This window comes from Oncorhynchus tshawytscha, unplaced genomic scaffold (assembly GCF_018296145.1).
Source record: "Oncorhynchus tshawytscha isolate Ot180627B unplaced genomic scaffold, Otsh_v2.0 Un_contig_766_pilon_pilon, whole genome shotgun sequence".
Taxonomy (NCBI): Eukaryota; Metazoa; Chordata; class Actinopteri; order Salmoniformes; family Salmonidae; genus Oncorhynchus; species Oncorhynchus tshawytscha.
In genome coordinates this window covers 2,689,987-2,710,877 of record NW_024609833.1, presented here as the reverse complement: position 1 = coordinate 2,710,877, position 20,891 = coordinate 2,689,987, and the positions used below count along the sequence as shown (strand labels likewise).

General features: G+C 41.9%; 1 protein-coding gene across 5 annotated transcripts in view; it reads right to left on the bottom strand.

Annotated features, from left to right (window-relative positions):
* si:dkey-220o5.5 (actin filament-associated protein 1-like 2) overlaps window positions 1-20,891 on the bottom strand; it is a 106,016-nt gene that overhangs the window by 43,924 nt on the left and 41,201 nt on the right. For all 5 annotated transcript variants that reach the window (XM_024418369.2, XM_024418371.2, XM_024418372.2 and 2 more), the window contains one exon: window positions 11,477-11,605. In XM_024418369.2, the coding sequence (XP_024274137.1) occupies window positions 11,477-11,605 (129 nt within the window). The remainder of the gene's footprint in view (window positions 1-11,476; window positions 11,606-20,891) is intronic.

Sequence of the window (20,891 nt, the reverse complement as noted above, 5' to 3'; positions counted from 1 at the left end):
GTAAAAAAAATAAAAAAATAAATGTAGTTTTGTGATTGACTTAAACAAGAAAATTGCATTTGAAAAAGGTCAAGTATTTGCTATGAGCCAATGGGGTAACTTAGGTAGCCACAGGTTGTTTTCCCCACAGGCTATTGAGCCCCACAGTGGACACGTCAAAATTCCCATAAAACTTAGCGGTCAAACGCAGAAATGGTTCCAATCGTTTTTTCACCATTCATTTTATCCATTGTGGATTTTAGAAACACTTCAAACATTGTTATGAATTTTATATTAGAATATATAATGTGCAAAAACTCATATCATATCTCATTAACCCAGCATCAATAACCCAGCACCCAGCATAAATAGCCCAGCAGTTTTCAAAGAAAGCAATCCAACTAAGTGACCCAATATCTGCAACCCAGCAGTTTGGTCAACCAAACAACCCAGCATTATTAGTGTAATATGGAGTGAATGCAATGTTGTTAATCCTTTTTTATTTTCAATGATTGTGCTGGCAGCATCATGTTATGGGTATGCTTGTCACTGGCAAGGACTGGGGAGTTTGTTATGCTTAAAAGAAACATGAAAGCCCAGGTAAAAAGTTACAGGAAAACCCACATCAGTATTCTGAAAACCTAACCCTTGGGATAGGGATTTATTTTTCCACGGGACAATAACACATATGTTTATGCAAACGAAACACCAGAATGGCTTTCCAAGAGGTGTTGAATGTTCCTGACAGTCTCAGCCCTGACTTAAAACTGCTTTAAAAAATCAAAGACAAGGTGTAATATTGCTGTTCATTAGTGATTCCCAACCAAATTTACGGAGCTTGAGCAATTTGACTAAAAAGTTTTGTTGCCTTAAGAGTTGTGCAAAATTGGTAGAATCGTATTCCAAATGATTCACAGTTTTAATGTACGGAACCCCTTAAGGGACAACTAGAAAACAATTATTTTGTGTTCCCCCGCAAAATGTTTTGCGTTTCCTCACAAAAATGTATTGTGTTCCATTGCACAATGTTTTGCATTCCCTCGCAAAAAGTTCCCTCCCTCGCAAAAAGTTAGCTAGCTACTAACCTCGTACCCAGGCTATTATTGTCTTGTAATTTCACAATTAGCTAGCTTGTATGATTATATAATTTCTAGCACAGCCAACTATCTAGCTAGCAAGCTATATGAATGATGCACTGAAATTAGCTACTCGAGGGGATCACTATGGTAGCTAGCTATGGCTATTCTCAAGAACAAGTAAGCCCCTTTCTGAGAAGCATGTCTGGCTGATCAAGCTTTCTACTCAATGCATTCTCAATGAGCGCTGATTTCATCAAAAGTTCATTACAGTGGCTTGGAAATTCAATGACATTTCAAAAGGAGGCAAATAATGAATTGATTGATAAGTTTGGTACTAAGAGTGACTTTATATGCAGTATAACATTAGCTAGCAAGCTAAGACCGAGGGGAGACCCCCGGATTTTAGCTAGCTAACGTAAGCATTGCTAGCTATTTTTTACTAACTTTGCTAGCTATTGACTGTAATGACAACATTACCATTTGTCTCAAGTAAATGTGATGAGATCATAATGATGGCTAAGTTCTTTCCTACTAAACATTTTGTCATGGTTCCACCTGTCACCAGAGGGCGGCATAGACCGTCCTAGAGACATTAATGACACTCAGGTGTGTCCTATTTACTCATTATGATTTCCCTGTTAAAAGAGGTGTGTTTTCTATTGTCCTTTGCAGAAGCTTGAATTGTTCACCGTGCATTGTAGTTTCCTGAGGGAGTTTGAGACTTAGTGTTTGTTGTTTTTTTCAAGTGTACTGTGATCCTGTGGCTACCGTTTCTCAGTAAAGTATTACGTTTATCCTTAACCACTGATTCCTCGTTTGGTCTCTTCTCTGCACCTGGGTCCAACCTCACCACGTCACAGCAAGCTTCTGCCTCAACATGGACCCAGCAGAGATCACCCACATCCAGAATGCTACAACCCACCAAGGAGCACTGCTGGGGTGGCAGCAAGAACAACTCTCCCAAATATCAGAGACCCTACGGGAACTTACAGATTCCCTCCAACCAAGGCCCAACCCCAACACAAGGAGGAGCCAATGCCCAAGTCTCATCGCCCAGTGCTACAGGCGTCACCATAGTTCCTCCAGGGAACCTGCACCGGGACCAAAGTTCCGAGCCCCTGAGCGGTATGACGGCCACCCAGGAGGATGCAAGTGATTCCGCCTACAGTCCTCCTCGTTCCACACCGATCATGCCATGATCGACTACATCATCTCTCTACTCTTGGACAAGGCCCTGGCGTGGGCAATGGTGGTGTGGGAGAAGCCACCATCCTGCAGCTCCATATTAGCCTTCACTACCGAGTTGCGACAAGTTTTCAATCACCCAGTTGGTGGAAGAGAAATGGCAAACAGACTGTTCAACCTCCGCCAAAGTGTCAGACCAGACTTCGATCATTGAGTTCTGCACTCTTGCCGACGAGTGGGTGGAATACTGAGACACTGGTCACCGCTTTCCACCAGGGTCTGTCTAACTCCATCAAGGATGAACTGGCCGCTCGGGAACTGGGAGAGGACCTCGAGTCCCTGATAACGCTAGCCATCAGGGTTGACAACCACATCCGAGAACGTGTGAGACAGCGCCTTTTTGACACCACCACCGTATCCCGGTTTCCAGAGCACCCCAAACTCAGCACACATCTGAGCCCACAGGAACGTGACAGGTGAATGCGCGACGGCTGCTGCCTCTACTGCGGAGGGCTCGGCCATCTCCGTTCTACATGCCCAGAGTTGACGGGAAATCCCGGGGCTCGCTAGGACAAGGGGAGACCCTGACGAGCTATGCAGTTGCACCCCAGCTACCCGGTCAATGTCTGACACTACCCGCAACCCTCCATTTGGACAACCGTCAGCACCACATTCAATCCTTCATGGACTCCGGGGCCATGGATAATTTCATCGACCAAGACATCGCCAAAGAATTACAAATCCCCTGCATGAAATGTCCCATCCCTCTGCAGATTCAAGCCCTCGATGGACGCCCCATCGGCTCCGGCCAGGTGGAATATCAGACCAAGGCCATTCTACTGCAGGTTGGAGTGAACCACTCAGAGACTTAGTTTTAAAAAAAATCATTGCTCCTGAGAACCCCCTTATCCTAGGGTACCCCTGGCTAGTGCTACATAATCCACTATTCTCCTGGTCCACGGGACACCTACTAGACTGGGGTAAGAACTGCCAGACTAAATGCCTAAGACCCCCACCAAGAGCCTCGTGGTGTTCCCCGGCATCCATTGAAGACGAAGATTTTTCCGCTATCCCTCCCGAGTATTTCGACCTCCGGGAGGCCTTCAGTAAGAGGCAATCTGCCACCCTCCCTCCTCATCGTCCATAAGACTGCGCCATGGAACTTCTACCCAACTACGTTCAGGGGTCGCTGGAGGCAGGTTTAATTCCCTCCTCTACATCCCCAGCTGGTTCTTAGTGGGAAAGAAGGATGGAGGTCTGTGTCCCTATACTGATTAAAGAGGGCTGAACAAGATCACGATTACGAATCGTTACCCCCTATTCCTGATGTCCGCCGCCTCGGAATTGGCCCATGGTGCCGAATTCTTCACCAAACTGGACCTCCGCAATGCTTACAATCTGGTGATATTCAGGGAGCGAGATGAATGCAATTCTGCCTTTTACACCCCGAGTGGCCAATATGAGTATTTAGTCATGCCCTTTGGATTATCGAACTAGCCGGCAGTCTTCCAAGCATTGGTCACACTTAGGGATATGTTGAATCGGTTAGTCTTTGTTTTACCTCAACGATATCTTGATCTTCTCCAAGATCCTTCTGGAACACATCCTGCACGTCTGCCAAGTCCTGAGAGGCCTCCTGCAGAGTCAACTATACATAAAGATAGAGAAGTGTGAGTTCCGTGTATCCCAAGTTTCTATCCTGGGCCACATTATCTCTACCACCGGTATCCAAATGGACCCCGTAAAGGTGAGGGCCGTCACCGACTGGGCCCAGGTGTTAGTGTCGGGCACAGGAGTGGAGCAAGGAGGATCGCGCTCTGATCCAGGTGCTGCAACATCGTAAAATGAACACCCCGTTTCAGCCTCTTGTTCAACTTTGGTGCGGTGGCAGCGTGTCTCACGGCCCTAACTCGCAAGTCCCAGAATTGTTTGTGCTGGACCCCCGAGGCTGACAGGGCATTCGGGGAGCTCTAGGTACGTTTCCTCTCCGGACCATCCGGATCCTACCCATCCTTTCGTGGTAGAGGTCGATGCCTCGGACACTGGAGCAGGGGCGGTCCTTTCACAGTGGAATGAAGGGGACAAGAAACTGCACGCATGTGCATTTCTCTCCAAGTGGTTCTCAACAGTGGAATGCAACTATGATGTAGGCTACCGGGAGCTCTTGGCAGTTGAGTGGCCCTTGAGGGGTGGGAGACACTGGTTGGAGGGGGCACCTCATCCTTTCGTATTCTGGACGGACCATAAAAACTTGCTCTCCATTCAAGATGGCGTAGCAGTGCAAACGGTGTTTGCCGTTCTCCCGTGTAAATGTTGTATTTATTGTCTTTTTAAAATATATTTCAATTTATTTTCATTTATTTTTAATTTGCTAAATTGGCCTATCTATTGCCTTACCTCCTCACGCCATTTGCACACACTGTATATAGACTTCTTTCCTATTGTGGTATTGACTGTACGGTTTTTCATTACATGTGTAATGTTGTTTGTGTCGCACCGCTTTGCTTTATCTTGGCCAGGTCACAGTTGTAAATGAGAACGTGTTATCAACTGGCCTACCTGGTTGAATAAAGGTGAAATAAATATATATATATTTTTTTAAAGAAGCTAAGAGGTTGATAAATAAAACCCTTACCTTTGAAGATCTTCTTCTGTTGGCACTCCAAAAGGTCCCAGCTACATCACACATGGTCCTATTGTTCGATAAAGACCTTTTTTATAACCCCCAAAAACTCAGTTTAGCTGGTGCGCTTCATTCAATAATCCACCGGTTTCCCTCCTTCAAAATTTATACAAAATAAACCAATAAACCAATTACCAATAAACTTATCCAAACAAGTCAAAAAACGTTTATAATCAAACCTCAGCTACCCTACTAAATATATAAACAACACAATTTAAGACGGACAATCGTTATTGTCTTTACCGGAGATAAACATCTAGTGGAAGCCCTAGGAACTGCAATCTGGGAGGATTTCGCCTCATAATAAACATGTTAGACATTGAAAACAGTGGTAGGCTGAATTATTTTTTGGGCGTGGTTTGTCCTCGGGGTTTCGCCTGCCATATCAGTTCTGATATACTCACAGACATTATTTTAACAGGTTTAGAGTGTTTTCTATTCAAATCTACCAATTATATGCATGTCCTAGCTTCTGGGCCTGAGTAACAGGCAGCTTACTTTGGGCACACTTTTCATCCGGACGTCAAAATACTGCCCCCTAGCCCAAAGAGGTTAATGAAGCTGCCAGTTGAGGCCTTGTGAGACGTATGTTTCTCAAACTAGACACTCTAATGCACTTTTCCTCTTGCTCAGTCATGCACCGGGGCCTCCCACTCCTCTTTCTATTCTGGTTAGAGCCAGTTAGTGCTGTTCTGTGAAGGGAGTAGTACACAGCGTTGTACAAGATCTTCAGTTTCTTGGCAATTTCTCACATGGAATAGCCTTCATTTCTCAGAACAAGAATAGACTGACGAGTTCCAGAAGAAGGTTATTTGTTTCAGGTCATTTTGAGCCTGTAATCGAACACACAAACGCTGATGCTCCAGATCTCAACTAGTATAAAGAAGGCCAGTTGAATTGCTTCTTTAAGCAGCACAACCATTTTCAGCTGTGCTAACATAATTGCAAAAGGGGTTTCGAATGATCAATTAGCCTTTTAAAATGATAAACTTGGATTAGCTAATACAACGTGCCATTGGAACACAGGTGTGATGGTTGCTGATAATGGGCCTAATATTCCATTAAAAATCAGCCGTGTCCAGCTACAATATTAACTTAACAATGTCTACACTGTATTTCTGATCAATTTGATGTTACTGAAATGGACAACAAAATGTGCTTTTCTTTCTAAGTGACCCCAAACTTTTGAACAGTAGTGTACATATCGTTAGCAGATGTTAATGCGAGTGTAGCGAAATGCTTGTGCTTCTAGTTCTGCCAGTGCAGGAATATCTAACAAGTAATCTAACAATTTCCCTAACAACTACCTAATACTCACAAATCTAAAGGGATGGAATAAGAATATGTACATATAGATATATGGATGTGCAATGGCCGAGCGCCATAGTCAAGATGCAATAGATGGTATAAGATGCAGTACATACAGTTGAAGTTGGAAGTTTACATACACCTTAACCAAATACATTTAAACTCACTTTTTCACAATTTGTGACATTTAATCCTTGTAAAAATTGAGGTCAGGGCTTTGTGATGGCCACTCCAATACCTTGACTTTGTTGTCATTAAGCCATTTTGCCACAACTTTGGAAGTATGCTTGGGGTCATTGTCCATTTGTTAGACCCATTTGCGACCAAGCTTTAACTTCCTGACTGATGTCTTGAGATGTTGCTTCAATATATCCACATAATTTTCGTTCCTCGTGATGCCATTTATTTTGTGAAGTGCACCAGCCCCTCCTGCAGCAAAGCACCCCCACAACATGATGCTGCCACCTCTGTTCTTCATGGTTGGGATGGTGTTCTTCGGCTTGTAATCCTCTCCCTTTTCCTCCAAAGATAACGATGGTCATTATGGCCAAACAGTTCTATTTTTGTTTCATCAGACCAGAGGACATTTCTCCAAAAAGTACGATCTTTGTCCGCATGTGCAGTTGCAAACCATAGTCTGGCTAATTAATGGCGGTTTTGGAGCAGTGGCTTCTTCCTTGCTGAGCGGCCTCTCAGGTTATGTTGATATTGGACTTGTTTTACTGTGGATATAGATACTTTTGTACCTGTTTCCTCCAGCATCTTCACAAAGTCCTTTGCTGTTCTAGGATTGATTTGCACTTTTCGCACCAAAGTACGTTCATCTCTAGGAGACAGAACGCGTCTCCTTCCTGAGCAGTATGATGGCTGCGTGGTCCCATGATGTTTATACTTGCGTACTATTGTTTGTACAGATGAACATGGTACCTTCAGGAGTTTGGAAATGTCTTACAAGGATGAACCAGACTTGTGGAGGTCTATAATTTTTTATCTGAGGTTTTGGCTGATTTCATTTGATTTTCCCATGATGTCAAGCAAAGAGGCACTGAGTTTGAAGGTAGGCCTTGAAATACATTCACAGGTACACACCTCCAATTGACAATTAGCCTATCAGAAGCTTCTAAAGACATGACATCATTTTCTGGAATTGTCCAAGCTGTTTAAAGGCAGTCAACTTAGTGTATGTAAACTTCTGACCCACTGTAATTGTGATATAGTGAATTATAAGTAAAATAATACGTCTGTAAACAATTGTTTGAAAATTACTTCTGTCATGCACAAAGTAGATGTCCTAACCGACTTGCAAAAACTATAGTTTGTTAACAAGATATTTGTGGAGTCGTTGAAAAACTAGTTTTAATAACTCCAACCTAGTGTATGTAAACTTTCAACTTTAACTGTATGTCTTGGCTTATTTTGTAAACGTTTTTTATTATGTTTATTTCATTAGCTGTTGTATTTACAATTTGACTTTTGAACACTTGTTTTTTTTACTTGTCTTGTCTCAACTCCTGTACGGACTCGGGAGATGCGAAGGTCGAGAGCCTTGCGTCCCCCAAGCCACACTGCTTCTTGACACAACGCACATCCAACCCAGAAGCACCAATGTGTCGGAGGAAACACCGTACACCCAGCAACGTGGTTAGCGTGCACTGCGCTCAGCCCACCTCAGGAGTCGCTAGTGCACGATGAGAAAAGGATATCCCTGCCGGCCAAACCCTCCCTAACCCGGACGACGCTGGGCCAATTGTGCGTCGGCCCATGGGCCTCCCTGTTGCGGCCAGGTGCGGTGGAGCCTGGGCTCGAACTCAGAATCTCTGGTGGCACAGCAAGCACTGCGATGCAGTGCCTTAGACCACTGCGCCACCCAGGAGGCTACTTGTTTTTCTTTTTGATAAATAAAAGCATGTTAATTAAAACTTATTAGGGCTGCAATCCCGTTAACGGGGTTGATATGACAACAGCCAGTGAAAGTGCAGAGCGCCAAATTCAAACAAGAAATCTCATAATTAAAATTCCTCAAACATGCATGTATCTTATACCATTTTAAAGGTAATCTTGTTGTTAATCCCACCAAAGTCTCAGATTTCAAATAGGCTTTACAGCGAAAGCACCACAAATGATTATGTTAGGTCACCGCCAAGTCACAGAAATATTCAGCCATTTTTCCAGTCACAAAAAGCACAAATAGAGATACATTTAATCATTAACCTTTGATGATCTTCATCAGCTAACACTCATAGGACTTCATGTTACACAATACATGTTTGTTTTGTTCGATAAAGTGCATATTTATATTTTAAAAATCTCTCAGTGTACATTGGCGGGTTATGTTCACTAGTTCCAAAAACATCCGGTGATATTGCAGAGAGCCACATCAATTTACAGAAATACTCATTATAAATGTTGATGAAAATACAAGTGTTAGACATGGAAATATAGATACACTCCTCCTTAATGCAACCGATGTGTCAGAACGGCGCTCAGAAAACAAATAGATATATCCGCCATGTTGGAGTCAACAGAAATCAGAAATAACATTATCAATATTCACTTACCTTTGATGATCTTCATCAGAATGCACTCCCAGGAATCCCAGTTCCACATTAAATGTTTGATTTGTTCGATAATGTCCATCATTTATATCCAATTAGTTACTTTTGTTAGCGCGTTTGGTAAACAAATCCAAAGTCACGAAGTGCGTTCCCTAGCTGCAGACGAAATGTCAAAAAGTTCCATTACTATCCGTAGAAACATGTCAAACGATGTATGGAATCAATCTTTAGGATGTTCTTAACATAAAACTTCAATAATATTCCCACCGGAGAATTCCTTTGTCTTCAGAAAAGCAAAGGAGCGCGAGCTACCTCTCATGTGAAATGCGTGTGACCAGCATGTGACTGCTGGCAGACCTCTAACTCAATCTTCTCTCATTCTCTCCCCCTTCAGAGTAGAATCCTCAAACAAGTTTCTAAATACGGTTGACATCTAGTGGAAGCCTTAGGAAGTGCAACATAACCAATGTGTATATTCAATAGGGGCTGAGTTGAAAATCGACCAACCTCAGATTTCCCACTTCCTGTTTGGATTTCTTCTCAGGTTTTTGCCTGCCATATGAGTTCTGTTATACTCACAGACATCATTGAAACAGTTTTAGAAACTCAGTGTTTTCTATCCAATAATAATATGCATATATTAGCAACTGGGACTGAGGAGCAAGCAGTTTACTCTGGGCACCTCTGGGCACCTTTTCATCCAAGCTACTCAATACTGCCCCTGCAGCCATAAGAAAGGGAGAGGGGAGCTGGGGCAAAGGCAAGATGTGAGTATCAGGATAACTACATAAAGCCAAAGATAGTGGATCAATTAAGATACTTTAGTTCAATCAGGCCGTTTACCATTGCCGATTTAAAGGGGTGGCTCTCCCATACACACCAATGTGATAGCAGCTGCATCTGGTCTACTTACACTAAACACAAATATAAATGCAACATGTAAAGTGTTAGTCTCATGTTACATGAGATGAAATCAAAGATCCCAGAAATTGTCCATACGCACAAAAAGCTTATTTCTCTCAAATGTTGTGCTCACATTTGTTTCTATCCCTGTTAATGAGCATTTCTCCTTTGCCAAGACAATCGCTCCACCTGACAGGTGTGGCATATCAAGAATCTGATTAAACAGCATGATCATTACACAGTTGCACCTTGTGCTAGGGACAATAAAAAACACTATAAAATGTGTAGTTTTGTCACACAACACAATAGCACGAATATCTCAACTGTAAAATCTTTGAAGTTGTTGCATGATGTATTTATATTGTTGTTCAGGGAAAGGGAGATATCTAGTCAGTTTTACAACTGAATGCATTAAACTGAAATGTGTCTTCCACATTTAACCCAACCCCTCTGAATCAGAGAGGTACGGAGGGCTGCCTTAATTGACATCCACGTCTTCACCGCCCAGGGAAAAGGACAGCAGGGGTTTAGTCTAGATTACATTTCTAAAAAGTAGGCACATGTTTAGTAGGACACAACTTTGCCATTGTTACCATGTCATCAAATTTACCTAAGACAGATGGCAATGTTGTCATTTGCTAGAAAAGTTTGTCAAAAATAGCTAGCAATGCTGACATTAGGTAGCTAAAATCCAGTGGTCTTCCGTCAATCTTAGCTAGCTAGCTAACATTACACAGCATCTAAAGTCAATCTGGCAACAACAAAATGATGACAAAAGGTTTTCCTACACTCTTAGAAAAGAAGGCTCCATCTAGATCCTAAAATGGTTCATTGGCTGTCCCCATAGGAGAACCCTTTCCACAGAGGGGTCTTACATGGAACCCAAAAGGGTTCTACCTGGAACCAAAAATGGTTCTCCTATGGGGACAGTCGGAGAACCATATTGGAACCCTTTTTTAAAGAGTGTACTAATTATTTGCCTCATTTTTAAATGTAATTGTACTTTCAAACCACTGTTAATGCACTTTTGATTAAATCAGCACTCCTTCAAAATGCATTGAATAGAATGCTTAATTAATCGGACTTGCTCCTCGGATAAGGGTTTGCTTGTTCTTTAGAATAGCCATAGCTATTAGTCAGTATATGATTCATATATTCAGCTTGCTAGCTAGATAGTTGGCTGTGCTAGAAATTATATAATCATGCCAGCTAATTGTTTCAATGCACCTTCCAAATGTGAAATTATAAGACAAAAGGACACTTATATTGAAAAGGCTGTTCCTTTATGTCCTCTTTATTTTGAAGGTTGCTAGCTAGCTAGCTAATCTCGTTCCCAGAGACTTCCGCCCAAATACGTTGTGCGCAATAGCCTGTGGAGGAGGTTACTAGCTAACAAACTTTTTGCGAGGGAACGCAAAACATTTTGTGCGGGAACGCAAAGCATTTTACGAGGGAATGCAAAGCATTTCACGAGGGAACGCTAAATAATGAGCTATTTTTTGTTGTGTCCCTTCAGGTGTTCTGTAGTAATGGCTGCCAAAGGTCACCAAGTATTCTCTGGGGTGTGAAGACATATGCAATAAAGACATCTTCTGTCTTTTTTAGTTAATTTGGAAGATTTTTCACTTGAAAATGTGGAGTAGGTTGTGTAGATCTACAGGAAAAAAAATCAAATTGAATCTCCTTTTAAACTTTATTTTAAGGCTCCAAAATGTGAAGACTGTGCAAGGGGTGTGTGTAAGCTCACTAGGTACTGTAAATAAGTAACAACAACAGTGTCCTACCAGGGGTGTCTTGCAGCTTGGACAGCAGCTCTGAGATAGACTTCTTTTGGGCCTGAGCGATGTAGCTGAGGTTCTCACTGTCCAGCACCACCAGGAAGGAGTGCAGATCTGTGATCAGACGGTTCAGCACTGCGGACACAATAAGGGTGTATTCATTAGTGCACAGGAAAACGTTTTGCAATGAAAATGATTGTTTATTGTTGGACAAGTTCATGTTAGTCCCTCCCCATTTCGTCTGTTTGCTTCCATTTGGTTCCTAGTTTTTACACCCCAGACGTCAACAATGGCTCAATCCCAATACTCCCCCTTAGCCCTCCCCCTCTGGTGTGTGGGCCGCATCGAGTCGGAGTGGTGTTCCAATACAACTTTGATCGAGGAGTAGTGCCATTTCAGCCCTCTAGTTGGCCCTCCAAACCAAGCAAATCGAGATGCAGACTTCCTATCGAGTGGTTATCAAAACCCCCATGATGCTCTACGACCTAAGATTCTATAGTTGCTTCAGGAAGATGGATGACAAAAAAATTAGGATGGAAGAAAATGTAAGTACAAATTCATAACGAATCATGTACAAAAAAATTATACAGTTAAGAGGAATATGTTAGTTAATGTAAAGACAAATGATTCTCCATATTGTTTGGTAATAAAGTTAATTTACGAAAATAGCTATTTAACAAGCAAGCTAACTAGCTAACGTTTGCCAACTAGCTACCGGTATACATTTATCTTTAAACAGTTGAAGTTGGAAGTTTACATAAACCAAATACATTTAAACTCAGTTTTTCACAATTCCTGACGTTTAATCCTGTTAAAGATTCCCAGTCTTAGGTCAGTTAGGATCACCACTTTATTTTAAGAATGTGAAATGTCAGAATAATAGTAGAGAAAGTGATTTATTTCAGCTTTAATTTCTTTCATCACATTCCCAGTGGGTCAAAAGTTTACATACACTCAATTAGCATTTGGTAGCATTGCCTTTAAATGTTTTAACTTGGTTCAAACGTTTCGGGTAGCCTTCCACAAGCTTCTCACAATAAGTTGGGTGAATTTTGGCCCATTCCTCCTGACAGAGCTGGTGTAACTGAGTCAGGTTTGTAGGCCTCCTTGCTCGCACACGGTTTTTCAGTTCTGCCCACAAATGTTCTATAGGATTGAGGTCAGGGCTTTGCGATGGCCACTCCAATACCTTGACTTTGTTGTCATTAAGCCATTTTGCCACAACTTTGGAAGTATGCTTGGGGTCATTGTCCATTTGTTAGACCCATTTGCGACCAAGCTTTAACTTCCTGACTGATGTCTTGAGATGTTGCTTCAATATATCCACATAATTTTCGTTCCTCATGATGCCATTTATTTTGTGAAGTGCACCAGCCCCTCCTGCAGCAAAGCACCCCCACAACATGATGCTGCCACCTCTGTGCTTCATGGTTGGGATGGTGTTCTTCGGCTTGTAATCCTCTCCCTTTTCCTCCAAAGATAACGATGGTCATTATGGCCAAACAGTTCTATTTTTGTTTCATCAGACCAGAGGACATTTCTCCAAAAAGTACAATCTTTGTCCGCATGTGCAGTTGCAAACCATAGTCTGGCTAATTAATGGCGGTTTTGGAGCAGTGGCTTCTTCCTTGCTGAGCGGTCTCTCAGGTTATGTTGGTATAGGACTTGTTTTACTGTGGATATAGATACTTTTGTACCTGTTTCCTCCAGCATCTTCACAAGGTCCTTTGCTGTTGTTCTTGGATTGATTTGCACTTTTCGCACCAAAGTACGTTCATCTCTAGGAGACAGAACGCGTCTCCTTCCTGAGCGGTATGACGGCTGCTTGGTCCCATGGTGTTTGTACTTGCGTACTATTGTTTGTACAGATGAACATGGTACCTTCAGGCATTTGGAAATTGCTCCCAAGGATGAACCAGACTTGTGGAGATCTACAATTTTTTTTCAGAGGTCTTGGCTGATTTCATTTGATTTTCCCATGATGTCAAGCAAAGAGGCACTGAGTTTGAAGGTAGGCCTTGAAATACATTCACAGGTACACACCTCCAATTGACAAAAAATAATGTCAATTAGCCTATCAGAAGCTTCTAAAGCCATGACATCATTTTCTGGAATTGTCCAAGCTGTTTAAAGGCAGTCAACTTAGTGTATGTAAACTACTGACCCACTGGAATTGTGATGCAATTAATTAGTTAAAGTTAAATAATGTTTGTAAAAAATTGTTGGAAAGATTACTTGTGTCATGCACAAAGTAGATGTCCTAACTGACTTTGCTAACAAGAAATGTGTGGAGTGGTTGAAAAATAAGTTTTAATGACTCCAACCTAAGTGTATGTAAACTTCCGACTTCAACTATATGTGGGCGTTTGACATTTGTATGAATTGTAAATGGTCTTATTTCATGTTTTACTGACTCCCGAGCAAATCAGCAAACCAGGCTGTCATCTTGTGTAACCAGTGGATTCAAATATCCTAGCTAGTTAGCTAACTAAAGCATCTACTAGAAATGTAATGTACAATTTTGTTCTTTATTGTAGTAATGTAACGTTAATTGAAGATATTTGCCAATGCAGCTAACATAACAGTTCCTAACTCTTGCTTATTGTGGAGGATAAAAATGCCTGTATGCTTTGGACCCTAAAATATTTGGTATAAATATTAGATCAGAACAGCAGTTTTATTTGTTCTAGCTACAATTATTCTCCTGGTAATGACTGAGTGAAGGAAATGCGGCTGTTACATGTCAAACTGTTATGGAGTGAAAGTACTGCATCCGTAGGCTACTACTCCACATGAACCACAGGCAGAGGATGGGTACATTACAGGCACATTGTTGTTCTGCTGTTCTCATTTGTTACTCATTTGTTAAGTATGTATTTGTTGCATGAGAAATATAAAGGAAATATATTACTGCCTCCAGTACAGGCATTGTGAAAAACACAAGGCTCGTTGTCAAAGAATTGCGTGGTATCTGTTGGAAGTTTCTGATGTGCGGGAGTGATGTAGTGATGTCCCATTCCCTAGGCCAGGGGTCCCAAACTTTTTTGGCCGCCGACCCCATTTTGATATATGAAAATTCTCAGGACCCCAACCATGTGAAAATTCAATAATTAACAGCCAATGTTTACTTTTATATTTGGGGTTATGGCAGTCAATTGAAAAACATTCTAACAGTATTTCAGATTTACTCAACTCACCATCACATACTTTTAATGTGGGGCTATAACAGTCAATTTCAAATTAGTCTGACATAATGTCCCTTATCTCACCACCACTAATGAGACGGGTGTGCTTGATGCATGAAGCGTACTAGCTTCTCAAAGTCAGGGGGCATGGTCGACAGTACATACCTCATCTCTGCTTTCACATCCATATTTTATCGATATTTGGTTTTAATGCAGACGAGAGCACTGAATCCAGCTTTACACAGATATGAGCTGGCAAAGGTTACCATGAGTTTTAATGCTCAGATGGAGACAGCAGGGTATTCCCAAGCCTCGGCGTGCATCTTGGTAAGCGTGAAATAGAATATTGTCTTGCTCTGAGCCTAAATTTCCACATAGTTTTGTGAGCAGGTGTGTGGATTTGCAATCAAGTTACCTGCTGCTGTATACTTTATTTCAGAGTTCTGTGCTCCACTCTGTTGCAGGCATTTTCTCTCAGTGTATCATACAATGCGTTCACATGGCAGAGGGAGACACATTCATAACTAGAGTGCAGAGGCCTGTATGCCATCCCAACATATGTGCAAAAGCCCACTATTCGATCCCATGGAATCTGTTTTTTGTTAATATAGCCACACAGCACACTGAACATCCCCTGTGCCGTTTAATGCTTGGGAATCGTGAGACAGAACAATTCGTTCTCGGGAATAGCATCCCCCGACATGTATAGTGAAAAAAAGTCAATGCATTGTCATTTTGGCCATCACAGGGGAGTTTTTAGTCATTCAGTCAGTTTCCTCTTGATTGCTAGCAATAGCATAAATTATTTGTTTAACAGTGTTATCTGACAAAGATATTGATGTGAGTTTATGTGCCTCTGCCTCCACACACATCAATTTTATTTAGATTTTTAAGGTTAACCCATTTCAATGATTTTGAGATACAAAGACGATATTATATGTATATTTTTAGTTGTTTTCAGGATTTTGCTAATTCTCTCTCGACCCCAGTTTCATATCAGGTGACTCCACATGGGGTTGCGATCCCCGTTTGGGAACCACTGCCCCAGGGCCCACTTAAGATGTAACCGGGCCCTTGCCTTCAGAAGGTCCAAGTCATTAATGGCGCAATCCCAATACCTGCTACTTAGCCCTCCCCTTGTTTTTGAGTGTCCCTCGGTGGGGGAGTGGCAATCGAAAACAGAGCAACTAGTGGTAGAGAAATAAGGTCAGTATTCATATAGTGTCTCAGTATTCATAAGGGCGCGGCCTCAGCTTCATTTATAAGCGCATGCGTTGATTTTTTATTTGTACTTGTACGCTGATTTGTCCTACATGGTTTGCATTCACCGGGTAGCTGTTAATGCACCGGTGACTTTAGTAGCCTTGTAGCCTGTATTTAGAGGCTCTAATACGTCTTTATATTTCTTAAAGTTGTCTCAAGATGTTAATGGTTTCTATTTATAAGCAATTATCCTTTCATCTAGTTGATTTATCTTATGACAATTTTGTTGTGGTGATACACCTTTACTTTGACGTATAACTTGCATTTGTTTGTTTAGGAATTTCGTCAGAACCCTTTTGTAATATTATTTATGCATGTTTATCACAATGTCTATAAATTCATTGCTTGAATATGAATTGCTTATTGGTTTAAATATTGTTGATCAAATATAATTTACTGGCCTTTTTGTCCCTTTTAGGAACCATGGCTGGACATTTTGTTGAAAATAAAACAATGGTTCCTCTAAAACTCCTGGCTCCTGAAAGGGATTGTGTGGCTCTATTTCAACTGCAAATCTATTTTAAATGGCCCTTCGAGACAGATAGAGCTAGCAATCACAGAGTACCTATGGAGATCAGGAGTTCGGACCCCAATGATGTCCTCCAGAGTACCATGGACATGGCTGGACAGGTACACCAGTAGGCCAAGATGACCCCATTCCTCCTGGAAGCTTGTCTCACCTAGCACATAGGGGACTCCAAAAGCAGGTGGTGCCTCTTAAGAGGCATATGCACCCCCTGGCTCTATGGGATAGGAAGTCAGCGTCTAACAGCATCCCATACTGAATGAAGTCGCACTACAAAGAGTAAAAATTCAATTGTGACAAGGACTTAAACTTCACAGAGCATGCCTCAGTCACAGGACAGTAGACATTACTCCACTTGCAGTCGTGCCTCCCTGAAAGACCAAAAAACTAGTATTCTGGAGGAGAAACAAAATAGGGATAAAGTTGAGGAAATTAAAAGACAAATTGCATGCACAATGCCTTCAGATTGATGCTTACGCCAAAGCAGCTCAAATACTATAGGAGGCAGCAACAAGGGAAAGGAAAATGATTGCTAGGAAACTAAAATTTGAGAGGTGAATCCGCCAAGCAGAACTTGACCTCTCGTCACCTGAGCTTGTGTGCAGCTTCATTCAACATAACCTCTTGGAGGATGAAGTAGCCTCTGCTCCTAGACTGTCAACATGTCAATCTAGCTATCTGGCTAGCCCTCACTACCCCCCCCCACCCCCTAGCTCCTGCTCAAGATGCTACACTAACTCATCCTCAACCTCTGCTAGCCGCTAACCATGCTACGCTAGCTCCTCAACCTTTGCTAGCTCCATCTGACAATGAGCTAGCTTCCCTCAATCTCTGCTAGCTCCTGGCAATGCTACTCTAGCCCATCTCCAACCTCTGCTAGGCCATGGCCATGCTAGCCCCTCTCCAACTTCTGATAGCCCCTGGCAATGCTAGCTCCTCATACGCTAGACCCAGGTCAAGCCGTGCTAGCTCCCCGTCAACCGCTAGCATCTTGTCAAGCTCCGCTAGCTCCTGAACAAGCCCGCTAGCTCTCCCCTCAACCGTTACCCCCTGGTCAAGATGCGCTGGGAAACACCATGGTCCACTTCAAGCTCATCACAAAGATCAGGATCCTGGGACTGAACATCTCCATCTGCAACTGGATCCTGGACTACTAGACAGGCCGTCCTCAGGTGGTGAGGGTAGGCAACAACACTTTTGCCACGCTGACCATCAACATGGGGTCCGCTCATGGGTGTTTGCTTAGCTCCCTCCTGTACTCTTTAGCCGCGCATCACTCCAACACTATCATCAATTTTGCTGACGACCTGATGGTGGTAGGATGATGAGGCAGCATATATGGAGGACGTCCAAGACCTGGCAGTGTGGTGCCAGGACAATAACCTCTCCCTCAAGACAAAGGAGATGATCGTGGACTACAGGAAACGGAAAGGCAAGCACACCCCGATCCACATCAATGGGGCTGTAGTAGGGCTGTCCCCCCCCTTGGTCGACCGAGAGTCGTCCTGTTCTTTGGGACAATCGATTGGTTCAACTTATTTTTCCATATATAGACAGACACAACTTTTGTGTTTGAATAAAATCAACTACATATGCACTGAGGTTGTCTGATGCTTTAAGCAAACTGTTTGATTCAATATTTAAGACACACAAATGACTCAAGAAAGAGCTTGATAGTCACACTATGCGAAGAAAAATGACAGTGAGTGCCTGTGTGACAGGCGCAAGTTGTCTCGCACTCCTCCCTACTGCAGCGAAAAGGCACCCCAGCACAGCAAGTGTTAATGGCGCTGTCCGTGCTGAAGCTGCAGCATCATTTTAGCCAAGTAGTTTCTTACTTGTTTCTGACTGTTAACGAAATTACTCATTTGTTTAGGAAGAACATTCCCTATTCCCTCAACCCTTGCTATTTTTATGTGAAACATGTAAGCATCACATGTGACCAATAGGGCCTGACCTATAGCCTATCATAATCACATCAATAAATTGGTTATAACAAACTCCGAACACAGTCATGTCGACAGCAAAATGGATGAGGAGGACGTGAAAAAGAAACTCGAAACGGGTGAATATTTATTGGTTACTCAGGAGGGAAAGCGGAAGTCAGATCTGTGGAAGACATTTGAATTAGTTGTGTAAACTACTGGAGATGAAGAAAAATAAGGGTATAGGATCACGCGTTGCATGAGTATTATGTGTGCCAAACAGTTGTTGTTAGATTACAATATTATAATATTTTTCTGACCATTTGGAACAGTGTAAACAACACTAAATAAATAAGTGTCCTAAAGAGTCTTTTCTATTGGAAAAATATCTAAAATCTTTATTAAGGCAGACTAAGAACACGTTTGCAGTTTGTTTATTGTTTAGGCTAATTATTCAAAGCTACCTTTTGTTATTTAATTGTAAACCTAAAACGCTTGATTGCATTTCAAAGCATGAATGTATGTGATTGCATGAACAAATTAATGATTGATTGATTGATACAATAGCCTATAATGAAATATAGGCCAAAGTAAGTTACAGTATTAAGACTTAGCAGGATGCACTCTTAGGCCTACAGCTTGTTGGTGGTGATACAAGGCTACTATACAAAGCCTACTAATGATAAGGACATGACTTACTTTTATAAAGATGACGATAATAATAATTGTAACAATAACAATAAGAAGGAGATCAAGAAAAAGTAGGGTATAGGAGCGAGAGCTGTGTGCATATTATGTGACAAACAGGTGCTATTCAATCCCAATATTACTTTTCTGCCTGTTTGGAGCAGTGTGAACAACACTAAACAAATTACAAGTAATGTATCTGTTCTAACAAGAAAACAAGTTGTAACGCCTTTATTACAGCATAGCAAATATTTAAAACAGACAAATCTGTGAAATTGCTTTATCCAATATATTTGCCATTGTATGAGGAATGGTGCTCATGGAATCATTAGGCTTTTAAGCAAACACTCAAACAGGCAACAGAAGCAACTTCTGTCTTATTTCTATGGATATATACATTGCATTCGGAAAGTATTCAGACCCCTTGACTTTTTCCACATTTTGTTAGGTTACAGCCTTATTCTAAAATCATAAATCTACACACAATACCCCATAATGACAAAGCGAAAACACGTCTCAGTATTCCGTATTCAGACCCTTTGCTATGAGACACAAAATTGAGGTCAGGTGCACCGTTTCCATTGATCATCCTTGAGATGTTTCTACAACTTGATTGGAGTCCACCTGTGGTAAATTCAATTGATTGGACATGATTTGGAAAGGCACACACCTGTCTATATACCATCCCACAGTTGACAGTGCATGTCAGAGCAAAAGCCGAGCCATGAGGTTGAAGGAATTGTCTGTAGAGCTCCGAGACAGGATTATGTCGAGGCACAGATCTGGGGAAGGGTACCAAAAAATGTCTGCAGCATTGAAGGTCCCTAAGAACACAGTGGCCTTCATTCTTAAATGGAAGACTCTACCAAGAGCTGGCCGCCCAGCCAAACTGAGCAATCGGGGGAGAAGTGCCCGATAGTCACTCTGACAGAGCTCCAGAGTTCCTCTGTGGAGATGGGAGAACCTTCCAGAAGGATAAAAGGTACTGCAGTGTGTTAAACCACTGCGCCAGTTGGGAGCCCAATGTGTATTGTATGTTGACTTTGACATGTTGTGGCTTTCGAGTGCCTTGTTTTCTATTCATACACATATTTCATTAGGGATTATATATACACACACACTACCGTTCAAAAGTATGGGGTCACTTAGACATTTCCTTGTTGTTGAAGGAAAAGCACTTTTTTTTTGTCCATTAAAATAACATCAAATTGATCAGAAATACAGTGAGACATTGTTAATGTTGTAAATGACTATTTTAGCTGGAAACGGCTGATTATTTATGGAATATCTACATAGGCATACAGAGGCCCATTATCAGCAACCATCACTCCTGTGTTCCAATGGCACGTTGTTAGCTAATCCTAGTTTATAATTTTAAAAGGCTAATTGATCATTAGAAAACCCTTTTGCAATTATGTTAGCACAGCTGAAAACTGTTGTCCTGATTAAAGAAGTAATAAAACTGTCCTTCTTTAGACTACTTGAGTATCTGGAGCATCAGAATTTGTGGGTTCGATAACAGGCTCAAAATGGCCAGAAACAAAGACCTCTCCTGAAACTCGTCAGTCTATTCTTGTTCTGAATAATGAAGGCTATTCCATGCAAGAAATTGCCAAGAAACTGAAGATCTCATACAACGCTGTGTGCTACTCCCTTCACAGAACAGTGCAAACGGTCTCTAACCAGAATAGAAAGAGGAGTGGGAGGCCCCGGTGCACAACTTAGCAAGAGGACAACGTTAGTGTCCAGTTTGAGAAACAGACGCCGCACAAATCCTCAACTGGCAGCTTCATTAATTAGTACCTGCAAAACCCCAGTCTCAACAACAATGGTGA